Source organism: Capricornis sumatraensis, chromosome 10, assembly GCF_032405125.1.
Source record: "Capricornis sumatraensis isolate serow.1 chromosome 10, serow.2, whole genome shotgun sequence".
In the NCBI taxonomy this organism is placed as follows: Eukaryota; Metazoa; Chordata; class Mammalia; order Artiodactyla; family Bovidae; genus Capricornis; species Capricornis sumatraensis.
This window is the reverse complement of record NC_091078.1, coordinates 20,689,306-20,708,135: the sequence shown is the minus strand read 5'-3', so window position 1 is coordinate 20,708,135 and position 18,830 is coordinate 20,689,306. Positions and strand designations below refer to the sequence as shown.

Genomic DNA, 18,830 nt, shown 5'->3' with positions numbered 1-18,830 from the left:
AATGAATACACTTAACTGGAGAGTCATAATTTTTTTCTACTCTGAAAGAGCTGCTGTAGATTTATTTTGTTTACCCAGTCTAAGATGAGGCTGAGAAGAAAGATTTAAAATTGGTTCTGAGAAATTAAAACCAAGAAACATTTGGTTTCTGTGTTTCCTAAGTGCCAATTCTACACAAATTCAGGCAGTGATATATATAAAACAATAACTAGAAGACATGAGTGATGTGATTTAATAGCTTGAGATTACATCTCATGAGTCCTGAACTCAATTATTCTGCCTATGAATGGGGGCAGATGCAAATCAGCCTGGTGCTCCCATATTCACTTCAGGGGCATCCTGGTATCATCTGCATGGAACCTACCTAAATCATAAAATTATGATTAACTAGGGTCACAAGTTTAACCAAAGGTCTCACCCTCACCCCAGGTACCTGGCTCTGGATTCCTCAAAGATACAGTAGTGCAGGAGTAAATGAAAGCCTCCATGTCATTCACGTATTCTCCCATTCTTTGGGTACTCAAGGAGCACCTGCCACGAGACAGGCACTCACTATTATACGTACCATTGACATCGTGGGAAGCAAGACAAACAAGAATTCTGCTTAGAGATTTTCAATCATTTAACCAATAAACAAACGAGCAAGAATAATACTGGAGGGACTTCCTGGTGGTCCAGTGACTAAGACGCTGTGATCCCAACGCAGGGGGCCCAAGTTCTGATCCCTGGTCAGGGAACTAGAACCCACGTGCCACAATTAAGACCTGGTACAGCCAAATCAATAAATAAAAATAAATATTTCAAAAGTTTCTTAAAAAAAGAATAATACTGGATAGCAAGAAATGCTCTGTAGAGAATTACAATAGGGAGTTACTTTAGATGAAATGCCTGGGAAGGCTGTTTCACGGAGGTGACATTTAAGCTTGAGAGAACAGGGCAGGAGAGGGAATGACAGGAATCCAGGATAAGTTCTAGATTTAAGTTAACTTGGTGCACTCAAAGCATGATCTGAAACCTATGCCAATTTGCAAACTGTCATCTCTCCACCTTGAGATAACTATGGAAATTGAAAGTAACCACTAAGAAATTTCTATAGCATTTGACAAAGAAATTTTATGTCTATCAAACATAATCTTGCATTCTTGTAATATTTCACTTTTCTAGTAATTCATTTTTATTTTACAAGAAGAACAGGTTGAAAAATACCAATTTTTAAAATTTGGTTTTCACCATATCAAATGTGAGAAACACCAGTTTAACTACTTAACCAAGTGGATGAATAGTAGTGCCAGTTCCTAAAATGGGAACAAGCAGGGTAGGAGTATATTCTCTGGGGAACAGAAATCAAGTATGTATCGTTTGAACCAGGCTACGTTTGAAGTGTCCATGAGGTACCCAAGCCACGACATAGAATAAATTGGTGGTAGAATAAATAGTAAATTTATGACTTTCATGATATAGAGTAGATCATTGGGTATATGAGTTCTGCAGAGAGACCAGACTGAGAGCCATGGATTTGGAGTCATCAGCACACAGAAGGCAGGTGAAGCTGTGAGACTGGATGAGACATCTAGGACAGAGAAGGAAGAGCTAGCAAAGGAAACTGATAAGGAACAGCTAGAGAAAGGGGAGGACAACCAATACAGTGGCATGGAAATCAACAACAACAACAAAATGTTTTAAAAAGGAGAAAGTAAGGACTTCTTTGGTAGTCCAGAGGTTAAGACTTCTTGTTTGCAATGCAGGGGGCCGGGTTTGATCCCTAGTCAAGGAACTAGCTCCCGCATACCACAATGACGATCAAAGATCCTGCCTGCTGCAACTAAGATCAGGCACAGTCAAATAAATAATTTTTTTTAATGGAGAAAGTAGCCATCTATGTTAATGCTGCTCAGAAGTCAGGTAAGGCAAGAACAGATAAGTGACAACTGGATTTGGCACATAAGAAGACCCTGACAGTAGCAATCTCAGGAGAACTTCGAGAACACAAAATTAACTGGAGTGTGTTAGTGAAAGAAAAGGTGACAAGGGAATGAGGCTATAAGAGAGAAAATTATCTCAAATAGTTTTGTTGTGAGGGCTGCAGAGGTACTGTGAAGGCAAGCATGGGGTCAATGGAGATTTGTGAAGATAAGTTTTCTGATGGCAAAACCCAGTAGAGACAGGAAGTTGGTGATGCAGGCAAGTACTGGAATGCAGTTCAGAATAATTTTGCCAAAACACCATATAGACAGTTCTATATATCAAGATGGACACTTTTAGTAGCTATGGAAATTACATTCCATCTTCATTCCATTCCCTACAAGACTCTACTGGGACTCCATGGTGAAGGTGAGGAATCAGGACATTTTGCGATTGCAGTAGAGACCCAAATCTCCTTCAGTGCTCCATCATGAGGAAGTGGAAATGGAACATGCCTGGTTTATGGAGGTTCCATGATATGAACCTAACATTTGAATCTTAAAAAGTTTCATCCTCAAATTATACTGATGAACACTTTCTTCCTCACCCACAGAAACTGACATTAAAACATGTTTGCCATTTCGACAGGAGTACAAAATTTCAAGCTTTGAGCAGAGGCTGATGAATGAAATAGAGTTTCGCTTGGAACGCACCCCTGTTGATGAATCAGACGATGAAATCCAACATGATGAGATCCCCACGGGCAAGTGTATAGCTCCCATCTTTGACAAAAGACTCAAGCACTTCCGGGTCACCGAAGGCTCTCCAGTGACATTCACCTGCAAAATTGTTGGGATACCTGTCCCAAAGGTAGGGGAAGATGAACAGCCAGTCAATCAACCAACAGTGCAAATCTGTAGACTCAGTGCCCCCAAGAAAGCCTTATCAGACTCTAGTGAAATATCTATACAGAGAATACAAACCAATACCAGAAAATTAACAAAGGCCAGATAATCTGACTAAAAAGATACAATCAGGAATAGAATCATTAAATAGGCAGAAAACAAATCAGATCACTTATGGGCACGTTGCAAAATTTTTTTAAAAGATGAAAATTTTCTTAGTCATGATCCTCTCTTTGGGGTTATTGACCCTCTCAACCATTAGATTCACCAATCTGATACTTTTTTTTCTATTTAACATCTACTGAATATCCACAGCCAACCTGTTATACAAAGCGAGCTATATTTGTATCATTATTATTAGGTTGGTAAATGCAGAAAATGTCATATCATTATCACTGGCTGGTGAAAAATCTTATGAGTCACCAGATTTTCTGGCAGTCAGCTGAGAGAGGATTTACACCCGGTATGTCTACAGCAGGGAATCTCTTCACTCTGCTTTCACAAATATCAACATGGTGTTAGCATGTATGGTTTGGTAACCAGGAAATGCAGAGAAGGTCAACTGCTACCATACTTTAACTCACCTGTCTTTCAGAGATTCCCCTTGATACATGTAGAACCTAACATGAAAACTATGTAGACTTAAATTTTAGTCAGATGAGGAATTCAGCAAGTGAATCCTGGCCTCATTCCACTTGGTATAACACACCATACTATGCCTTCAAGTAAGGTCAGCTATTCCAGGCCCTGAGATCTAGGACTTCTAGCAGGAAAAGTTTCAAGCTATCCCAGTTTTCATTATTTTGCCTCTGAAGACCCACCTGGCCCTTAGGGTGGCTTTTTAATTATAAAGTACAATAAAAATAATCAAAATATTTCTCTCCATCCTAAATTATTTGTAATTTTTAACAAATATTCTATATGTACAAGGGGAGAAGCATATTATACTGTCATTGTAATACGTCTGATAATTTTTCTCTGTTTTGTAAAGGATGGGTGACTAGTTGTAGAGATGGCAGTCCATCCAGGCCGTATTCTACTCCTTATATCATGATCCTCTAAAGATGTACAAAACTGTGCATATTCTCCTTGTCTATTGTTCATTTCAGGTTTACTGGTTCAAAGACGGGAAGCAGATTTCAAAGAGAAATGAACACTTCAAAATGAAGCGGGAAGGAGACGGGACATGTTCTCTGCACATTGACTCCACCACCAGTGACGACGACGGCAACTATACCATCATGGCAGCCAACCCCCAGGTGGAGACGCAGGGTTCCACGCTGGGCTGCATTCTGAGGAAGGAGCAGTTGATATCATTGTGAATAAACCTTGAGAAGTGCAGGTTACTAAGGATTGCTGAGGAAAATGAAGCAGGGGCACTGAGACTGTGTAACTAGAGCACAGGATCACAATTTACAAGACTAGTCAGCCATGGATGGGTCACGCCATGCTTCAGCCTTTGTCAAAGGGCATCAGTACTATCTATTCACTAACTATATGCCTCAGACCTCCAGAATAAATCTTGTGTTAATCAGCTCATTGACTCTCTTGAAGAGTCAATAAATCAATCTATCAAAGAATGATTTGCTATTTCTAGTTCTTTGGAGAATAAGCAAATTACTTGTGAATAGCCCTCACTCATAAAATTTGTTCTTTTTTTGGTAAAAGTTGGAAAGTCATAATATTTCACTTCCTTTTCTGAAGAGATCAGGACTTAAAATCCCCCTTAAAAACATGGCAGAATATGTATACATATAGCTGATTCACATTGTTGTATAGCAGAAAATAACACAACATTGTAAAGCAATTATACTCCAATAAATAAATAAGTATAAAACTGAAAAAAATATGGCAGAATAAATATTTCCAACTACTATGACAATAGAAGGTACAGAACTATAATTTCTACTCTCACCAACTCCTATTAAAATGTTTTGAAGATAATCTCTATTGAGGAAAGCATAAAAATACTTGGCCATGATCTCTGCATGTGCCTGCAAATAATATTAAATGCATAAGAACTCAATTTTTTTTACATTTGTGTCTGTTCATTTTCAGCTTAAAAATGAAAGGCATCACAATATTCTTAAAAATCCTTTCCCCTGAAATGTTACCCGCAATTTAAACAGTTATATTGTTTTTATCCTCCCTCCAAAAAACTCATAATAGCCAAAAGCTAATAACACTTCGGTCCAGAAAAATGTATATATATTGAAAAAGTAGGGAGTTCTTTTTATTTTAATCTCTTTCCTTTTCTGTTTCTCAGGGGAGAATCAGTTGTTCTGGCCACTTGATGGTACAAGGTTTGCCCATCCGAAGTCGACTAACAGCTGGTCAGTCTCACAGGTAAAGACAGTAAGAACCTCACTTCTCCAGCCCCTCCCAAGCATCCACCTGCTGCAATGAGCACTGAAGTATTGGGCCTATAAACTGTCACCTAAAGTGTAGTCCTCCACCTGAAATATTGGCATCACTTGGGAGTTTGTTGCAAATGCAGAATTCCAAGCCCCACCCAGACCTACTGATCAGAATGTAAATTTTACTCAGATCCCCAGGTGATTCACAAGTGTATTAAATTTGGGAAGTATTGGTTCACAGCACATTTTTAACATTCAAAATTTGTAACCATCCCTAGCACCTGTGCATATAATATATAAATCAGACTGAACTAAGTTACCTTTTCCTTAAAAAACAGAAACTGTTCATAAGTATATGTATGCTAATAAAATATTTTTGTTGTTGTCATTAGCTCCAACATAACAATTGTCTCCAACATAGCAAACTAACTTTCCTCCTCTCTGACTTTATTAATGTTGAGAAGAGAAAGCTTGGCTTTCTCTCGAGTCGTATGGTGCCACAAAGTCTTAGCAAAGCATTTCATAGTTGCTGACATGGATGAATTAAATTAGACTTACCAAAGGAACAAAAATAGTGACCTACGTTTCAGATACAGTATTTCCCTGCCGTTACAACTATTCCTTCTTCTTCAGTTTTTTTTTCCCCTTCTTCAAGAACAGCTGTTACTGTTGGTCAGTCTTAATCAATTTAGGTTCATGATCATCTTTAATGGTCTGGCAGAATTTATAAGCCAGGTTACATTTTATTACTCAGAGACACAGTGACTGCAGCTGCCTTGATCTGAGTAATAAACAGGACTTCTCTTTTGGCTCTCATTTGAGGTTCAGATTGAATACTGATTTATTTGTTTATTTTGAAACTTTTGAACAACTGGCCAAACCCAAGGCAAGGGGAGCTGAGTCACTTAACCCAGAAACTCAGAATGACTTCACAGAGAAAAAAGCTAAAGCCTGCTTATTTAATTACAGATCTCACAAGATAATCCTACAATGGTGAGATACTTAATACTTTCTTTTTTCACATCAGTTCCACACTATTACTTATTATTTCTTTATGGTCCAGCAACCCTTACCCACATCCCCTAAAAGAAATCTTTCTCCAAGCCCTATAGCCACGTCTAAATGCCTATATTGTCATATGTTTATGAATTGGTTTCTACTGTTTAATGCCTGAATATGCTTGCTGTTTTAGAGGAAGGTCCCGAGTGCAAGAAAAAGACAAAGAACCCCTACAGGAACGTTTTTTCAGACCTCATTTCCTGCAGGCTCCTGGGGATATGGTGGCTCACGAGGGGCGCCTCTGTCGCCTGGACTGTAAGGTAGCCTCTAGCACCATTTTTGCCGCCAGACCTGTTCAGATTTTGTATTTATTTGTTTGAATGCACCTATTTTTGTTTGTATTTGTTTTATAGTTGGTTTGGGGGCTTTTTTTTTTTTTTTTTTGGTGAAAGGGGACTGAGGAACAGAGAGAAAGAGACCACTTTTTTCCACCCATAAGGTTCTTTTGGAGCATTTAATACCAGATGAAAGTATCTATCGTATCAAGTTAACTTTATGTTTGTAAAAGACAACCAAAGAGGTGATGTAGTTCAGACATCTTCCATATGGTACTTGAAAAGTCTTTATTACCATAAAGACATAAGGATGATTTTTACATCCTTGAAATGAACTGCTATGAGGTACAGCCTTTGAAAAATTATAGTCACTGGCTCCAAAGCAGTTTATGAAAACAGAAGCTGGTTTCTAATATTAGCTGACATCCACCACCTTTAACTAGTCTATAATATATTCTAACTTTTCCACCGGAAACTAGGATCAGTTGAACAGCATGGATAGTTCTCAGTATGAACAGAAACAAGTTCTCCTTCTGCCCTAACACTGCAGAATGCTACGGAGATTAAGATGCAAATTAGTAAAGGTTTAAGGTTAAATATTTATAGAATCCACTCCTCTAGGTGGATCATGCCCTCAAATTAGTTACCTAAATAATATTTGGGATGAACTGTTAATTTCTTCCACCCTAAATCCTAAAAGAAACCCATCCTGGGTCCACTCCCCAAAGATTCTGATTTAATATAATAAATGGGCATCAGGATTTTCAAATAATCCCATGTGATTATGACACACAGCCAGCTTTGAGAACACTGGTTTAATATCTGCCCCTTTCTTGGCTACCTCTTGGTCGTTAGGTATGTAAGCAATATATTATCTCTGAAACTGACACTACAGGCCTATTTTATCTATTTAGCTTTTTAATTCTTATTCATTTTAATCTAGTATATAATCATTACCCAAACTAGGGTCCAAATACTATACAGTTTACGTTCACACGCCCATCCATCCAGATCCCTCTTGTGCTGATGCCCTCATGGAGAGGCTTCTCACCACTGGCATTCCCTCGCTACCTATGTGGTGCCAGATCAGGATGAAGAAGTCAGCCACCAAATAAACCTGCCTGTCATCAGTCTGTCATTTGCCTCAGCTGTCCTCTTGTTTATTAGGTGAGTGGCTTACCGCCCCCGGAGCTGACGTGGCTGCTCAATGGCCAGCCTGTCCTCCCCGACACCTCCCACAAGATGCTGGTCAGGGAGACCGGAGTCCACTCTCTGCTCATTGACCCGCTCACTCAACGCGACGCGGGGACCTACACCTGCGTTGCTACCAACAAAACTGGGCAGAATTCCTTTAGCTTGGAGCTCACTGTAGTAGGTAAGGTTTGCTGCTGGGACCTCTAAACATGACTCCCTCCAAAGATACTGCCCAAATATGCAGAGCCTCTGACGTAATTCCTTTGTCCTTTGCCCCACCGAGCCTCATCTCAGTTTCCCCTTCTCTGTACTAAGGGCCATGTTTCCTACATTGCTCTCAAAAACATATCAGTAAGCTAAAAACACAATGCGGTACCTTGTGTATATCATGCTTGCAATAAATGATAGTCATTGTAATAATTAATCAATCAATTAATTACTAATTGACTATCACTCCGGGAGTTGGTGATGGACAGGGAGGCCTGGCGTGCTGCAATTCATGGGGTCGCAGAGACTTGAACACGACTGAGTGACCGAACTGAACTGAACTTCAGTCACTTCCCTTACAGTTCATCACTCCAGGGTCTCCCCCTACCCCAAGCTTCTATCCCTTTGCATTAATGGTCCCTTTACACGGAATGCCCTTCGTTGACTAGCAACCTCCTACTCATTCTCTAAGGCTTATTTCATATGCTACCACAAAGGCACTGCGGACCCACCAGGCACCTCCTCCTCTATGTCCATAGCACTCAGTAAAGGAGAGACTCTTACAGCGCTCATGGCTTCTGTGTAACTATTTTCTCTTTGCCTCCCTGAAGAGACTGTAAGCCTCTGAGGCCACAGAAGCTTGTTCTTCTGTGCATCTCTGATGTCTGACTCAGTGCCTGGAACATGGAAGGCATTCAATCAATAACTAAACAAATGAACCCTTACCTTACAAGATGCTGTCAACAAACACTAATGTCTACAGTCATCATCCCCTGGGAGGTGTCAGCCCCTAGAATTAGCTTGCACAATGAATGAATTCTTCCGTTGAACTTTCTCCTGCTAGCTCCCTTGCATGGCCCCTAAAAGAAATCAGGACGGCATCCGAATGTTAACCTTCTCTCTAGGCTACTAGCTGTTTCCTCTATATTATTTTCTTTTTTTCCCACTCTTAATCCCCTCTCCCAACAGAGTAGGAAAAGCTCATTTTGCGAGGATACACTGGTTGCAGCTTGTACTTTTTTCCCACTGTTTTGCTAAAGTATGGCCGCTGGAACCCTGAGATAGGAGGTGTCTTTGTCTTAACTGATTCTGCTGGGGGGAAAAAAAATGCCTCCTTATGAAACATAATTTGTGGTGTGTTTTTTTTAATAACATACTTCTTTTGATTTTTATGGAGCAATAAAATTTCTCAAGGTAAAAAATTGAGGGAAAATCAATATACCTTCTATAAAATAACATCCTCTAAAAAAGAAAACAAAATATATTTAGTACATAAAATATATCATTTCTCAGAGTTTACTGCTGAGCAATAAAAGAAACTCCCTTAATTCCACACCTACCATTTGCCTCCCATGTGTATTACCCAAATCCTTGAGTGTTGTCTCTCAGAAGATAGGCAGAAAAAATAAAATTAAAAAAAAATTTTTTTTAAGATAGGCAGAAGCAGTTTTCTCATTTCTTTTTAAAATCATTTTTGGAGCTTTTATCAGGGCAGTGATCTTCACGAAGAAGCTTGAGAAGTGTTCTAAAGAAGAGATAAGTGGGGGTGCTCACTCAGATTCCAGAACTGTCCTGTATTTGAGGCATGGAGCCCAAGGCACTTACTATTCAAACTAGCATGGCTCTTCTCTCATTCAGCCAAAGAAGTGAAGAGGGCACCTGTAATCCTGGAGAAGCTGCAGAACAGTGGTGTTCCAGAAGGCCACCCCGTGAGACTGGAGTGCCGGGTGATAGGCATGCCTCCGCCCGTGTTCTACTGGAAGAAAGACAATGAGACCATCCCTTTCACCAGAGAGAGGATCAGGTACAGCCTCTACACTTGGTCAAGTTCAGCAAAGCTCATCAGGCCACCCAGATAAGTCTTCAGCCTTTTGAATCTGGCTCCTTTCACTTGGCATAATGCATTTGCTTTAACCATGTAACTGTGCTTATCAAGAATGTATTCCTTTTTGTTGCTGAGGGTTAGTCCATTGTATAATGTCCCACTATTTAAAAACTTTATTATTATTATTATTATTTTTTGCACCGCACGGCATGCAGGATCTTAGTTCTCTGACCAGGGATTAAACCCACACCCTCTGCAGGGACTTCCCTGGTGGCTCAGAAGTGTCTGTCTACAATGCAGGAGACCAGGGTTCAATCCCTGGGTTGGGAAGATCCCCTGGAGAAGGAAATGGCAATCCACTTCAGTACTATTGCCTGGAAAATCCCATGGACAGAGGAGCCTCGTAGGCTATAGTCCATGGGGTTGCAAAGAGTCGGACATGACGGAGCGACTTCACTTTCACTTTTTCACCCTGCAGTGAACATGCAGAGTTTTAATCACTGGGCCACCAGGGAAGTCTCTAAAACCTTAATTTTTCAGCTTAAAAAGGTTTGAGGGATTTATAAAGATCTTGCATGTTTTTGTCCCGTGTCTTTTTGCGTGTCATGCGTCATGTGTGTCATTTGTCTTTTCGTCATGTGTCATGTCATGTGTCATATTAGTACCCAAAACCTTTTGATTGTAAAAAGCGAAAATAAAATAAGCCAAAAAAAAAAAAGGGCAAAACAAAACATTATGGCAATACTCCTTTTCCATCTGTCACTACATGGCTATTTTTCAAGTAAATTTAAGGATCCAGGTTCTCTAAATGGGTGCCTTGTTTAATTTCCTCTGAGGTGAAGTAAAGTGAAAGTCGTTCAGCCGTGTCTGACATTTTGTGGCCCCATGGACTGTAACCTGTCAGGCTCCTCTGTCCATGGAATTCTCCAGGCCAGAATACTGGAGTGGGTAGCCTTTCCCTTCTCTAGGGATCTTCCCAACCCAGGGATCGAACCCAGGTCTCCCGCATTGCAGGCAGATTCTTTACCATCTGAACCGCTAGGGAAGCCCCAGTTTCCCCTAACCATCCTTAATTCTTTGCCATTTTGTTTTTATGCCACAAGGGCAACTTGTGCACAGAAACTGCCACTGAGAAATAATTATTACTGAGAACTATTTCTTCACAGTAAGCTAAATTTGTCCTAAAGGATATTGGGTTTTATAGAACCTTGGCATCTAAAAAGTCTAAGTATAAAAAGGTCAGGATTTTCCTCTGGTAAAACATAAGCAAGAACAGAGAATATACTTGAGTTAACACTTCAGTGTAAATTAACAAAACATGTTACACTCAGCCTGAAATTCTGGTATAATTACGCAGGATGGCAGTACGCAGTCAAGGTTAGGAACTACAGATGTAGAGAAACCAGAAGGAAAGGACATGCAGATTTTCTCCTGAACGGAACTAAGTTAAATGCTGCCATGCCCAGTTGATTATATTAAGAAACACTCCCTCCACCCTAAAGACTACACAGAAAACTATTAGAACTAATGAGTCATATATTTTAAACGTATAACCAGCAAGGTCCTACTATATAGCACAAGAAACTCTGCTCCATGTTACGTGGCAGCTTGGATAGGAGGCAAGTTTGGAGGGGCTGAGTCCCTTTGTTGTTCACCTGAAACTATCACAGTGTTGTCTGTTAACTGGCTCTGCTGGTGATTTAGTCACTAAGTCGTGTCTGATTCTTGCGACCCCACAGACTGTAGCCTACCAGGCTCCTCTGTCCATGGGATTTTCTAGGCAAGGATACTGGAATGGGTTGCCATTTTCTTCTCCAGGGGATCTTCCCAACTCCAGTATCAAGCGTGGGCCAACTGAGCCACCAGGGAAACCCCAATACAAAATATAAAGCTTAAAAAAAAAAAATCCTCCCCCTGCAAAAGAACTGATCAATGAATTCAGCAAAGCAGCAGGATACAAAACTAACACACAGAAATATGTTGCATTTCTTTACACTAACAAAGAAATATCAGAAAGTTTTTTAAAAATCCCTTTTAAAAATCACATCAAAATAAAATACTGAGAAATAAACCTGACCAAGGAAGTCAAGGACTTACATGCTCAGAACCTTGATAAAGGAAATTGAAGATGCTTCAAAGAAATGGAAAGATATCCCATGCTTTTGGATATCCTTGAGTGGTTCTGGCACAAAAACAGACAGACATGGATCAATGGAACAGAATAGAGAACCCAGAAACCCACACACCTAGAGTAAACTAATCTTTGATGAAGGAGGCAAGAATATACAGTGGAGAAAAGACAGTCTCTTCAGCAAGTGTTGGGAAAGCTGGACAGCTGCATTTAAACCAATGAAGTTAGAACACTCCCTCACACCATACACAAAAATCAATTTGAAATGAATTAAAGATTTAAATATAAAACATGACACCATAAAACTCCCATGAGAGAACTTAGGCTAAGCATTCTCTGACATAAATCATAGCAATGTTTTCTTAGGTCAGTCTCCCAAGGCAACAAAATAAAAGCAAATATAAACAAATAGGACCTAATCAAACTTACAAGCTTTTGCACAGCAAAGGAAGCTATAACAAAATGAAAAGACAATCCACAGAATTAGAGAAAATAATGTAACCAATAAAGGCTTAATTTCCAAAATATGCAAGCAGCTCATGCAGCTCAATATCAAAACAAACAACTGAACCAAAAACCAGGCAGAAGACCTAAATGAACATTTCTCCAAAAAACATATCCAAATAGCCATCAGTCACATGAAAAGATGTTCAACATTACTAAGTATGAAAGAAATGCAGATCAAAACTACAGTGAGGTACCTATATCCATCACCTCTCACCAGTCAGAATGGCCATCATCAAAAAGTCTGCAAATAATAGGGGCTTTCTGGTGGTCTAGTGGTTAAGACTCTGTGTTTCCCCTGCATGGGGCACAAGTTTGATTCCAGGTCAGGGAAGTTCTGCATGCCACAAGGTACCCAGCCAAAAAAAGTCTACAAATTATAAATGCTAGAGAGGGTGTAGAAAAAAGGGAACCCTCCTACACTGTTGGTGGTGATGTAAATTGGTGCAGCCACCGTGGAGAAACCACTAGGGAGAACAGCAGGGAGGTGCCTTTAAACATCAAAAGCAGAGTTACCATCTGATCCAGCAATCCCACTCCTGGGCATATATCCAGAAAAGATGAAAACTCATTTGAAACACTGCAGCACTACCTACAAAAGCCAAGATGCGGAAGCAACCTAAGTGTCCATATACAGATATAGACACAAACATACATATACATACAGTGGAATATTACTCAGACATAAAAAGAATGAAATAATGCCATTTGTAGTAACGTGGATGGGCCTAGAGATTACCATACTCGATGAAGTAAGTCAAACAAAGAAATGTTATATGATATTACTTACATGTGGAATCTAAAAAAAATTATATGTGAACTTATTTACAAAATAGAAAAAGATCCACAGACATAGGAAAAAACTTACGGTTACTGAAGGGAAAAGGGGGAGGGGAGGGATAAACTAGGATCTTAGGATTAACTACTATATATACAAGTGAGTTTCTGGGAACCCTAAACTCTCTCCAGATACAATGCAATATACTCTTTCTTTTCTCCAGCATGCACCAGGACACAACTGGGTATGTCTGCCTCCTCATTCAGCCAGCCAAGAAATCAGACGCTGGATGGTACACGCTGTCAGCCAAGAATGAAGCCGGCATCGTGTCCTGCACCGCCAGGCTGGATATATACGGTAGGTATAATGGCATTGGTTGACCTATGTGATAGGCAGCTTAAAAATCTTTTTTTTTTCTTTTAGGATTGGTGTAGTATGTTTTCATAAATGAATTAATTGGTTTTTATTTTAGTGCTTACGATATGGATTTTTAAAGTCATTTTATTCTACTCACCTCAGGGCTTTTGTACACTCTTCCATTTCACTATAAGGTTAACCTTCTTCCAAAAGAGGTTTTTTTCTGTACTTCTAATACAGCTACTTCAGAGCATACATGGGCTTGTACTTATGATCACCCAGCATCTTCATGCCATCCCCTTGCTGCCATGGGTCACCCACGGGAACCCCTTCCCCATGCCTGTAATTTCCCAGTCATAACTCCACATGGCAGAATTTTCCAGACCCTATTCATTTGTTAATTTTTCCACAAATATTTATTACTCTCATCTCACAATCAGATTAATAACAGAGAGCTGTCCTGAAAGTGACAATTACTCAGTTGTGTCCAACTCTTTGCAACCCCATGGACTATACAGTCCATGGAATTCTCCAGGCCAGAATACTGGAGTGGGTAGCCTTTTCCTTCTCCAGAGTATCTTCCCAACCCAGGGATGAAACCCAGGTCTCCCACATTGCGCGTAGATTCTTTACCAGGTGAGCCGCAAGGGAAACTTTCACCCTTAGATAGTCCCAAACACATGAGATTACTGTAATTGTTACTACCCTCCTTTAAATGCCAAAGAAACACAGAGACTCAGAGAGGTTAAGTGACTACAGCTGGAAAGTAAATTCAGATTTTTTTACATCATTTCTTCGAGTCATGTTTCTAAATATTTAACAAATTAATCTTTACTAATGTATTTGTGTCCTCTACTATTCTCCTCTATAATTTTGACATTAATTGGCATTTTTAAGAAATATTTCTTAACCCAAAAGAGTAATCCTTTTTTTTCTTTAAAAAACTAACTGGTTGGGTTAATATTCCTTACTGATTTAACATGATGAACCATAATAACAAAGAAGAAAAAGTAACTCTGTCTAGAACCTGAGGCCCCTGCTACTTAGGTGCACACCAGATGCCTTCGCCTTTTTTTGCCACCACATAGGAGTCCCGGCCTGCCATTTTCCCTCAATCTAATATTTAGAGGAAATATATAGCTTTCTGGTTATTCTCTCTAATCTGTCAACTTGAAATTCAATTGTGAAGGAAGTTGACTCTAAGGTACTTTCCCCTGGAAGGGTCCGGAGAAAGAGAAGCCACTGATATGTTTCTTAAGCTAAGCTAATGCCTTAACCATTTCACCCACTTCACCATGTCGGAAGGAAACAAGAAACTCCTACCAATAAGCCCTGAAACCGATGACACTTGTCCAGATCCTGCTCTTCCGTGGCGGAGGCCCCACTTCAGTTTATCCTGGCTCACGACTCCCAGACTCCTGTCCTGATTCCACAGCTCGAAAAACGGGAGGCGCTGTTTTGTCAGCTGGGACCCGGGTGTGGGAGAAGGGATGGAGGGCTAAGGCTGAAATCAATCCACTTCACCCCCCAACAACCACTTCCTACCTGCCCGAGGAACTGGACAGTAGGCATCCCTCCTCGCCCGCAAAGGAGGGCTTCTAAGAGTAGCTCCTGTCAGGTTAAGATGCCGAGACAGCTGAGGAAAAGCTAAGAGGCAGAGAGGCCGCGGCGAGGGACTTGACTAGTTCACGGTTGCTTCACTGAGAACCTGCTCTCTTGTGGAATCGCTATTAAGTTTTGTCCTGTTTTGTAGCTTTCCAAATTTTATTTTAATCAGTTCACTCAGAGGCATTTAGACCCTGAAAAACTAATTTGAAATAATGAAATCAACAAAGAGCCCATTTATAACTGGGAATGCAACCAGCATCCATAATTCCCCAGGACTCAGGGCATCAGTGCTTCCCACCTGGCGTTCCCTGTTTGCCACCGCCAGGATCTTGGAAACCTGATGAGAGGGCTGCTTGGTAATTTCTCAGTCAGAGGCAACACCCAGGACTGAGCAGTTTGGATGGATGCTTCATTCAGGACATGTTCAAGCCTAAAGATCCTGTCTGCTGAAACCAGGATCCCCCTTGGACAGTGTTTAGTGAACATGGAAATTCTAACACATTCTCTTTTGTCCCCCAACCCTGGTTGATTGCATATGTTACTTTTCAGGCTTCTGGCTATAGCTAACTAGAACATGATTAGGGCAGTAGGTAGGTAAGTAAGAGTGATTAGGATGAGCAGTAAGTACTGGTCAGAGGTCTGGATTCATCTTTTGTCTTCCATTTCCACAGATATCTCATCTCCTCCTTCTGAGGAGCCCTCCCTTGAGAGCCTACAACTCTCTCTGCACCCACACTCCACCCCAGCCCCTGTAGATTCCATGCTAGGTCAGTGATGTTAGGTCAGGAGATAATTTTGAGATATCACCCTCATCACCCACTCTTCCTTCTTATAGTCCCAGATTTTGCTGGATTAGAATCATGGGGGTTGGTATTATAGAATCAAGAGATCACGAGCCCAATTTCCCTATTCCTAGCAGGACAGGAGAGATTTTATTGATTTTTTTCCCTTTTTTTACAAATGAGGCATTATACCAAGATCCCACACAAAGTGTTGGCATGAGGACAGAACGCACCCCTGCTGTGTACCTGCTAGACTGTACTCCTTTGATTGTAACACATGATTTGGTCCATTTTCCAGCTCAGTGGCATCACCAGATTCCACCACCCATGACCGTCCGGCCCAGTGGCAGTCGCTATGGATCCCTCACCAGTAAAGGACTTGACATTTTCTCTGCTTTCTCCTCCATGGAAAGCACGATGGTGTATTCCTGCTCTTCTCGGAGTGTAGTGGAGAGTGATGAACTCTAAGAATGTCTGGGTGCCTGCTGTGTAAGGGGGCAGACTGTGGAGGGGGAAGGAGGACAAACCAGATAAGGTGGTTTCCAAGCAACTGGATTTGAGTAAGTTTCCATGCTGCCGGACCTATGGCAAGGAGAGCTTTGAGTAAGTCAGCTGGGGACTCCTGCAGTCTCAGCTCTGGGAGAGATGGAGGGCTGTACCTTTTAAGATTCCAACAAAATGAGAAGATAATATGGATGAACCAAAGATATAATGCACCTGCTGTCCACTGCTTTGGGAAAAAGTTAGCATACTCCTCTGCCCTCTGCTGTGTTAGGGGTGTTCAGGCCCTCCTAAGAGCAATGAGGGGCCAGATGCTTGGGCTGAAAGGAGTTAGACAGTAGTGACCTTAGGTATCTTAACTCACCAAACAATACAAAGGAAAAAGGCAAGGGGGTTGGGGGGAGGTGGTGTCCATCACCTTTCACTGATTGCATTCATAGCAGAAGTTTTGGATTCATTAAATCAGCTTCTACTTAGCACTAGGAGACTGTGCTATACAACTCACATACATAGAGAAGCACTTTTGATGTGCTTATCCTGGGTGTATTGAGCCACATGATAAAGTGCCAAAATGTGCCTGAGATACCAAAAAAAATCACTGAATGCTCAATATTGCACAGTGCACTTATTCTATAGCCAAAATAGGGACTCACCAGCCTGCCTGCACCATTTTCTTTTGAATATGATGGTGAGTGGTTTTTCTCTCTGAATATATATATAGATTCTATAACTAAAGTGTTGTTAATAAACCAACCAGAAGGAAATCTTCTGTGGGGTCACTTTCAAAACTACTAGCTTCAGTTGCCACTTGCAGAACTATGCAGGCATCATCATCATCTGCCCATAGAATGAAGACTCTCCTGTTTCTCCCCTCGCCCCCCAAAGGCTGCACATCTATGAAGCAATGAGAAAGGAAAAAATGCAAACAAGGAGAGGAAGTGATGAGAGAATGGTTTTTGTTGTTTCATTTACCCGAGCAAAGCAGTGGTTGTGGAAGGAGAGGTCTTTAATAGTTGTGAACTGCTTTGAAATCATTAGTCAAATTGCATTTTCTATTCAGAAAATACTATGCTAACTGAAGAAGTGGGAGGGAAAAGGAATGTGCCTCTTTATTCTAACTCACTAATTCAGAATTTGCCTCTCCACCTAAGGAATTTTTAGACTTACATTCACTGTGATAGCCCAGCGCCTAGAAGATTGCTTAGGACAAAATAGACCTTTGATAAATATTCATTGGATGAATGAATTTTACATTAGAGAAATGTACAATGCATGAACCAGTCAAAACATTGCCCTAGGGATGGTCGTGATGGCACAGTCTGCTCCAGATTCACTAGGAAAACGAACTGGAGTATCTGTTACCAACTCCCTGTGCCCAAGTCTTTGGTGTTCTCTGAGCCAGACACCCTCAGCTGGCATCTTACTCAAGTGAACAGATAGCAATTGCTTAGAAAGGCTTGAAATTTCCTTCACTTTAAGGCAAAGATTTCCAGTATAAAAATAAATTCATTCACTCAAAAAATATTTTGTGTGTCTACTCTGTATAAAATGCTATGCTAGAGATTGTGGGCCACACACAAATATGATGACACACAGTCCCTGCCTGCAGAAAGCTTAGAATCTAGCGGGAAAGGTAAGATAAAAGGCATGTCAAGTTCTGCTCTTTGGAGCAAAAATCCTTTTGTCAACGGGGATTTTCTAGTGCTCTTCATCCTACATTTTTCACGACTCTAGAAATCATCTTAATTATTTTTCAGTCTTTATTTCTAAATAAATATCATAGGTTAATCCTTAAGAAAAAAAGATTTCAGCCAGTTATTTAGCAGAATTATTAGGTTCAATTTCCTTTCTTATGTATGTGGGAACAATCGTAAAGGTATAGGCAACTGTAATGATGCAGAATGCATTCCATACAGAGTGCATCTTAGAACACATTGTTTCCATACTGGCTTCTATTATCAAACCTCTTTATGACCAAAGAGCATTTTCTAACTGCAGTATTGCTTCTGCACAGTTGGACACCCAACCTCCTCATCACATCTATTAATGTAAACTCTAGACAATTCTCCCGTGAGAGGATATAGTCTTCATTTCTGGGTATAGGTCTTCGCTTTCTGAGGATTTTAGGATAAATATTCTATTTAGCCACTAGACGGCACTGTTGAGCCTAAACTATAACAAGCTTTAAAATTCCTCGCATTTTAACTTTTGGATTATGTTACAGCAAAGTTTCTGAACCTCGACACTGTTGACACTTGGGGCCGGATAATTAGTTGTTGTGGGGGACTCCTCTGCTCCCCGTAGGATGTTGAGCAGCATCCTTGGCTTCTACCCACTGGATGTCAGTAATAGAGCAGCCACTCCCCAAGTTGTGGCCACCTAAAATGTCCTCAGATATTGCCTTGTGTTACCTGGGAGGCAGGATCCCCTTTGTTAAAGAACTAC

At 40.6% G+C, this 18,830-nt stretch overlaps 1 protein-coding gene across 2 annotated transcripts in view; it reads left to right on the top strand.

Moving 5' to 3' along the window:
* The window catches only part of MYPN (myopalladin), a 75,165-nt gene extending 58,813 nt beyond the window's left edge, over positions 1-16,352 (top strand). For both annotated transcript variants that reach the window (XM_068982358.1, XM_068982359.1), the window contains exons 12-19: positions 2,551-2,772; positions 3,917-4,066; positions 5,074-5,153; positions 6,357-6,483; positions 7,666-7,873; positions 9,538-9,703; positions 13,361-13,494; positions 16,183-16,352. In XM_068982358.1, coding sequence (XP_068838459.1) covers positions 2,551-2,772; positions 3,917-4,066; positions 5,074-5,153; positions 6,357-6,483; positions 7,666-7,873; positions 9,538-9,703; positions 13,361-13,494; positions 16,183-16,352 — 1,257 coding nt within the window. The remainder of the gene's footprint in view (positions 1-2,550; positions 2,773-3,916; positions 4,067-5,073; positions 5,154-6,356; positions 6,484-7,665; positions 7,874-9,537; positions 9,704-13,360; positions 13,495-16,182) is intronic.
* The last annotated feature ends 2,478 nt before the right edge of the window (positions 16,353-18,830 follow it).